The sequence below is a fragment of the Sinocyclocheilus anshuiensis genome, unplaced genomic scaffold (assembly GCF_001515605.1).
Source record: "Sinocyclocheilus anshuiensis isolate Anshui unplaced genomic scaffold, SAMN03320099.WGS_v1.1 scaffold415, whole genome shotgun sequence".
Lineage (NCBI taxonomy): Eukaryota > Metazoa > Chordata > Actinopteri > Cypriniformes > Cyprinidae > Sinocyclocheilus > Sinocyclocheilus anshuiensis.
Genome location: NW_015552655.1, coordinates 467,749 through 474,651, shown reverse-complemented (window position 1 = coordinate 474,651; position 6,903 = coordinate 467,749). Strand labels below are relative to the sequence as shown.

General features: G+C 35.8%; 1 protein-coding gene across 1 annotated transcript in view; it reads left to right on the top strand.

Moving 5' to 3' along the window:
• LOC107667201 (receptor-type tyrosine-protein phosphatase eta-like) overlaps nt 1-6,378 on the top strand; it is a 10,855-nt gene extending 4,477 nt beyond the window's left edge. The window contains exons 3-10 of the mRNA XM_016458807.1: nt 1,776-2,054; nt 2,151-2,420; nt 3,921-4,250; nt 4,922-5,176; nt 5,295-5,558; nt 5,720-5,817; nt 6,102-6,169; nt 6,280-6,378. Coding sequence (XP_016314293.1) covers nt 1,776-2,054; nt 2,151-2,420; nt 3,921-4,250; nt 4,922-5,176; nt 5,295-5,558; nt 5,720-5,817; nt 6,102-6,169; nt 6,280-6,295 — 1,580 coding nt within the window. The 3' untranslated portion in view covers nt 6,296-6,378. The remainder of the gene's footprint in view (nt 1-1,775; nt 2,055-2,150; nt 2,421-3,920; nt 4,251-4,921; nt 5,177-5,294; nt 5,559-5,719; nt 5,818-6,101; nt 6,170-6,279) is intronic.
• Nucleotides 6,379-6,903: the final 525 nt, after the last annotated feature.

Here is a 6,903-nt window from a genome sequence, read left to right as displayed (position 1 = left end):
TCAGTCTAGTGTAATTCATGGTTTTGTGACAGAGCCCTGACACTCCCGTCATGTCATTGTTTTCATGTGAGCGCGTGGCTTCGAGAGTGCTCGAGCCGTGCGCTCTCGTCTGCGTGTCCTGTTTCCTTGTTTCAAGTTGGAGCATGGTGTTCGGATCCTGGCACTCACGTCTTGTTGAGTTTTGGTTTCGTGTCGGGGTTTGGACACTCGCGCTCCATGTTCTGTCTTGTTGTGTCTCAAGTTCGCTCGGGCCGTGTGCTCTTCTGTTGCGTCTTGTGTAGCACGCGGTTCGTGTTTGTCCGCGTGCTCTCGTTGTCTTGTGTTGTTGCGCTGCTTGCTTTCATGTCATGTTATGTTTTGTGCTGTGTAGCATGCAGCTTGTGTCTTGTGTGAACACGCGGCTTATGAGTATTCTCATTAGCTGCGTGTTCGTGTCTTGTTTTGTTCAAGCACATGGCTTGTGATTGTTTTGCTGGCCATGTGCTTGTGTTTTTGTTTTGTGTGAGCACATGGCTTTTGTCTTTGTTTCCTGTGTGCCATGTGCTCTCATGTCAATTGTCTTGACCCCACCCATCTTGTTACCTAATTATTGGTTCATTTGCCCCACCTGTGTTTCCCTCATTACCCTCCTCATTTGCTTCCTATTTATTCTCCTTGTGTTTGCAGTCCTGTGCCAGTTCATCGTCAAATGTTGCGTGTGAATCCTTGTGTCCTGCCCTGCCAGTCTGTTTTCCCCTACGGGGTAGTTTTGGTTTGTTTTGTTTTATTTTTGCCAATAAAAGCCCATTCTCCTGCATCACTGAGTCCTCGCCCCATCCCCAGCCCTGACAAATTTCTTAATTTTAAAATTTTCTTAAATTTAAGGATGCACTGATCTTGATTTTTCATGTCCGATTCTGGTGACCTACAAGCAAATGGGCCTATTCTGGTACTGATTTCTTAATTATTAATGAATTAAAGCAATAGACAAGAAAGAATGAATATTTTTATTTTCTCTATTACAGGCCAAACTATTGTAGCCATTCTACAGTCAACCACTGCATTTTAATCACAATTCAAACAAAGATGTTACATGTAGCATGAACAATTTCTGATATAATTAGTTTGTGTCCATAAAACAAACCTTCATGAAACCAAAACAGCTGTGCTTATAAACACTACTTTAATATGTATTATACATCGTGATATGACTATCACATTAAGCCATGACACAATATCGATTTTTATTTCTATATATTGTGCAACCCTAATTAAAATAGTATTCATTCATTCATGAGAGTGGAGTAACATATCTAAAACAAATCTGGGTTCCTCTTATGGTTCTACATAACACCATTTGACAAAGGTGCTGTATAGCACCTTTAAGGATAGGTGCTATATAGTACTTTAAGTGGTTCCCCTATGATGACAAGCCAATGAACCACTTTTAGTGCTATTTTGCACATTTTTTGTCACTCTTATAAAAAATGGTTTGTTTAGGAACTGTTTACCGAAAGGTTCTTTAGGGAACCCAAAATGGTTCTTTATGGAAAAAAAGATTTTTGGAACTTTTGTTTTTAAGACTGAAATTGTTTTTTCTTTATAGTAGAAAAAGGTTCTCTAGTTTATTGAAATGTTCTTCACACTAAAACAAAAATGGTTCTTTTAATAACTGTTGACTGAAGGGTTCTTTGGGGAACCCAAAATCAAACCTCTTTTTTTAAGCATTTCTTTTAAGAATGTAGTCAACTTGTACGTTTCTGCCGATATACATCATTGTATCTATCTGTCCGTAGAGCGCTTTTTTGGCCAGATATACGTTTCCGACGTGAACACAAGTGCAGCCAATCTGAGCTGGACTGAGGGGCCCGGTGCTGAGAACATCAGTCACTACAGAGTGGAGATCACTGAGGACAATAACCAGACATTTAATCAGACATTTAACCAGACATTTTTCCAGACTGAGCTGTTTGAACACATACAAAATCTGACAGCAGGAACTCTGTACAGAGTTCAGATGTTTCCTGTGAAATGTGGCAGGGATCTCAATCCGCAGAATATCTCCTTCTACACCCGTAAGTAGACTCGGACTTGACTTCATTGTGCGCAATTTCATTGTGCGGTTTCAGCATGACTAATGAGCAAAATTACCCATGCCGTCCCTTTTTTAGAGCCCTCTGATGTGCAAAATCTGACAATAGTCGGTATGACAAACGTTAGCGCCAACCTCAAGTGGAGGAATCCAGAAGGAAACCGTGACTTCTACTCAGTACATGTCGAATGCAAGTCAAATAAATCTATTCATGACAAAGTCGAAAAGTGTCCAAGTGAAGAGTGCACTATCAAGAATCTTGCTCCAGGGTATGAGTATGAGTTCACAGTTAAAGCTGTTGTGAATGAGACGTTTGGAGGTGTGCCAAGCAACGCTTCTGATTACACCAGTAAGTGCAGAAAGTTTCATGCTTGACTGTATTCATCCATCCAAACTGTATGTTTCCGTCCAAAGCTGCAAATTTAACTTGTGCGCAAAATTGGAATAGCACATCAAACATTTCCAAGTAAAGCATCGTTTCTGAGTTTTAATCATATATGAATTTTAAAATAGTTTTATTGATAAATGCGCTTTTATTTTTTATTTATATTTTTCATGTTAATTCTAGTTTAATTTTTAGTAAAGTTGTTTTGCTTTGCCATTTTCTTTCTTTTTTTTAATTCTTTTTTTTTTTTTTGGTGCTTTATTCGCACCATTTTTATCACATAAACATAGACAAATATCATATAAAACATTTGCAAATAAAGCACCTTATTTACCATTTTACTTGGAAATTTAACTTATTCATTAAATTGAAATATTGCATTAAAAAATTGCGAATTTTGAATGACATTTTTAGTAACTTTTCTATGTGTTATTGTCATTCTATTAGGGTTTTTTATTGTTTTAATTTATTTTATTTCAGTTTTCGGTAGTTTATTTTGTTTTTATTTATTTCCAGTTAATAATTTTAGCGCTTCATCTTACACTTTTCATTTTATTGCCAAGGCAAAATTTCTCATTTTCATTTAAAGTTTTTCAACTAATATTTATATTTTATTTTGTTTCAGTTTGGTTTGGTGTGTTATTGTCATTCTATTAGGGTTTTTTATTGTTTTAATTTATTTTATTTCAGTTTTCGGTAGTTTATTTTGTTTTTATTTATTTCCAGTTAATAATTTTAGCGCTTCATCTTACACTTTTCATTTTATTGCCAATGCAAAATTTCTCATTTTCATTTAAAGTTTTTCAACTAATATTTATATTTTATGTTGTTTCAGTTTGGTTTGGTTAGTTTTAGTTTTTATTTATTTCCAGTTAATAGCTTTAGTGCTTTAACATTTTTTAAACTTTGAAATCATTTTACTTTTTTTTTTTTTAGTTAATTTGCCAAGGCAAAATTTGAATGCTAATTTAGATGGTTTTTCATCTAATATGCCTTTTATTTTAGCTTTTATTTTTAATGAACATAAATGTTTTCATTTCCGTTTTAGCTTTCGTTAACAATAATAACCAAGTTCAAGAGAATAAAAGTCACTTCCTGGGAAATTGGGGCAAAACATGTATGTGGAATAAAAATGCAAGTTGCTGCATTAGGGGAAGCCACTTTTTGACTTGAATAAAGTGATCAACATCTGGCATGCTGTGTGATGCGACTGGTCTGCAGATTAGTCCAGTTATCCAGTCACATTCTCCGTTGCGCATCGAGCGATTTATTCAGTAAATGTGTTTTCATTGTAACTTGGAATTTATGCACAACTTGGCGATTCCATTCAGCGTGTGATAACTTCAGATTCAGGTGGATGGAAACATCCACTATTGTCAAAGTAGCAAGCATTCCTGTGGCCACAGCTTTTAAAAGAAGCTCATTTTGATAGACAAACTGCTTTTGTTGGTATTTATTTTTCAGAACCTTCGACTGTCACAAACCTAAAACAATCATATAAAAATAGCACATTCATAAAAGCCTCTTGGGAACCGCCCGAGGGAGGATATTCAGGATACCGCTATTGTCTTAAAAAAGTCGATTACAGCCACAAGTGTACTTACTGCAACATCATAACAAGCAGCAGCAGTACGACAAACTTCAGTATTACAGACTGCAATATAGTGAATGCAACAACAAATGTAATCAATGAGACTGATAAACCAGACGGCAGCAAGTTTTGTCTGTGTGTGGCAGCGCTGACAAATAATGGCATCATATCAGGAGAAATGGTTCCAATCCCAGCATACACACGTGAGTGTCATGCTCAGTTATTACATTACTTCCCTACCTTATAAGTAAAGGCATTTTATGTATCATGCATATTCATTCTAATTGACCATTTCCATGACTAAGCTGTGAGCTTAACGCATTAGATGAAGCTGAATGTGAGTTGACAGTCAAACAATTTATGGAAGATTGTTTTGGCCACGGAATAAAAAATAGAAAAGGTAAATGCAAGTTCAAATTTCAGACTTTTCCCCCGCAATTGCAAGCTTAGGTCTGAGACTTTATAACTCATAGTTGTGACTTTATATCTCCTAAATCTGACCTTTTTAACACCGTTAGTTTATATCCCACTATTCCGATTGTCTCGCAATTGCAATTTAATAACTCACGCTTCTGAGAAAAAGTCTAAATTGTGAAACATAAATTGCAATTGCATGAAAAGAAGTATGAATTGAGATGAAGAGACAAAAATCCAATTACCCATATAATTTTTGTTCTGTGGCTTCCATAAGCAGCTGAAGGAGTTTTTATGTGTGTTCTCTCAATGACTGCTTAGATTTTGTTAAAGCCTGCATTCAACACTGTTGTAGCATTTCCAAAATGATGACAAACTGCATGCTCTCTCCTGTCCTCTCCTCTCCTCTCCTCTCCTCTTCTCTTCTCTCCTGTCCTCTCCTCCCCTCCCCTCCTCTTAGTCCCAAAAACTGTGAACCTCTCTTTGAAACCCGGCTCCGACAACATGACTGCCAGCTGGGAAACAAATGTGAAGTATGAATATTTCAAAGTGATGATTACAACAGATGCATACCCGTACAATCCCCTGCCACTTAGTATTACAGAGTTGAATTACACTTTCGAGAATCTGAAGGCAGGAGTGAATTACACCGTTTCAGTTTACACAGTCAATGGTGACCTGATTAGTGTTCCTGCTATAGAGTCAAAATACACCAGTGAGTAATTGCTATATTGCAATCAATATTTTTCAGATCATTTGTCCAGTAGCTTAAATTACTGTCTTCATCAGCTTTTCAAGTTCAGCTGTATAACATCTCGCTAATCAATTCACAGAGCCTACTAAGCCTGCTTGGGTAAATGCCATCGCTAGCAAAACAAGCATAGATGTATACTGGGGAGCTCCGGCTGCGTCACAGGGTGCCACGGTTAATTATACGGTGGAATATTACACGGCTTTTTGGAACAAATCTGATAAAATATATACAAATGGTACAAACACCAACTTTACTGGTTTAAATCCAGGAACGAGATATGACATTAATGTCCGTGTCGTGGCAGACGATTTGAGTGAGCCAGCAACTTATCATGCATACACAGGTAAAGACACTACATTTAGTTTGTTCATTAAGCAAACATTTGGCTTTGTTATTTACATCTATTGCATTTCATGATTATGCAATTCTCGCATGTTATGAAAATTAGTTTTTTGAGTATTTTTGCAGACAGATTTCCATCTTTATTTATGTGTTTATTTTCAGTGCCTGAGAAGAGGACACTGGTGCTCACAATGTTGTGTTCCTCTGAAACGGCGCTTCATTGTGACAAAACTGACACTCGGAAAGAACTGTTTGACAAGGTGAGGAAATGTACATTAAGCTTGTTGCAACTTTACAGTAACAGAATTATTACGGAATGAATGCACATGAGAAATAAAGATGGTGATTAAAGAAATACGATTATAAATGTTCAAACAGTTGCTGTAGATGTAGATTGATATCATATGGTATACTGATTACAAAAACTTTGTTTGTTTTTAAATTGAACAATAGTTATTTTTATTTAGACCCTTTTAATCTAAAACAGCTTTATGCAAATAGCTGGAAAAGTTAAATGAAGTAAACTAAAATTTCTGCCTTTCAGCTGAAAAACATAATTTATAACACATTTGAAAACAAGGTCCACTGGAATCTGAGTTGGGCAAAAACAAAGTAGGTTTGTAAAAACAGCTGAATTTCCAGCCAGTCACATTCGTTGTCATTAATATATTTTTTTTACAAATTAGTATGATTCATATTTAACTCTGACTCTGATTTCACAGAGACAACGTCCTTTGAATCCCTATTACGTGGCCTGCTGTAACTAAGGGGAAAAATCACATACTGCAATGCATTGTGAATTCAGATTTTGTTTTCTTACATTTACATTAAAGCATTTATCCTAATCGACTTACAAAAGAGGAACAAAAGCAATTTGTCAACGAACCAACAATATTTGTAATATACAATTCCTGGTTTATTAGACTAGATTAGGAAACAAGCTAGAGAGGAGGAGAAATGCAGAGAAGAAAGACATTTTTGGTAAACCCTGCATTATGGAGACCAAATGTCCTCACAGAGATAGAAAAACCTGACATTTTTGACCTTGTGTGGACAATTTCTGGTCTCCATGAGGAAAACAGCTTATAAATCATAGTTGTTTTTTGAAAATGTAAAAATGCAAAAAGTTTTCTGTGTGGGTTTTGCTTGGGGTGAAGGGATAGAATATACAGTTAATATACAGTTTAAAAATCATTATTTCTATGTAAAGTGCATTGGTTTAAGGGGTTGTTAAGTGCTTGTTTTTAGCTTCTTGAGAGATTTGGTCTTTGATTCTCTCTCATTTTTGGAACTCTATTGTCTTTTTTTTTCTTGCTACAAATTGCTTATTGACATATTTACTAAAT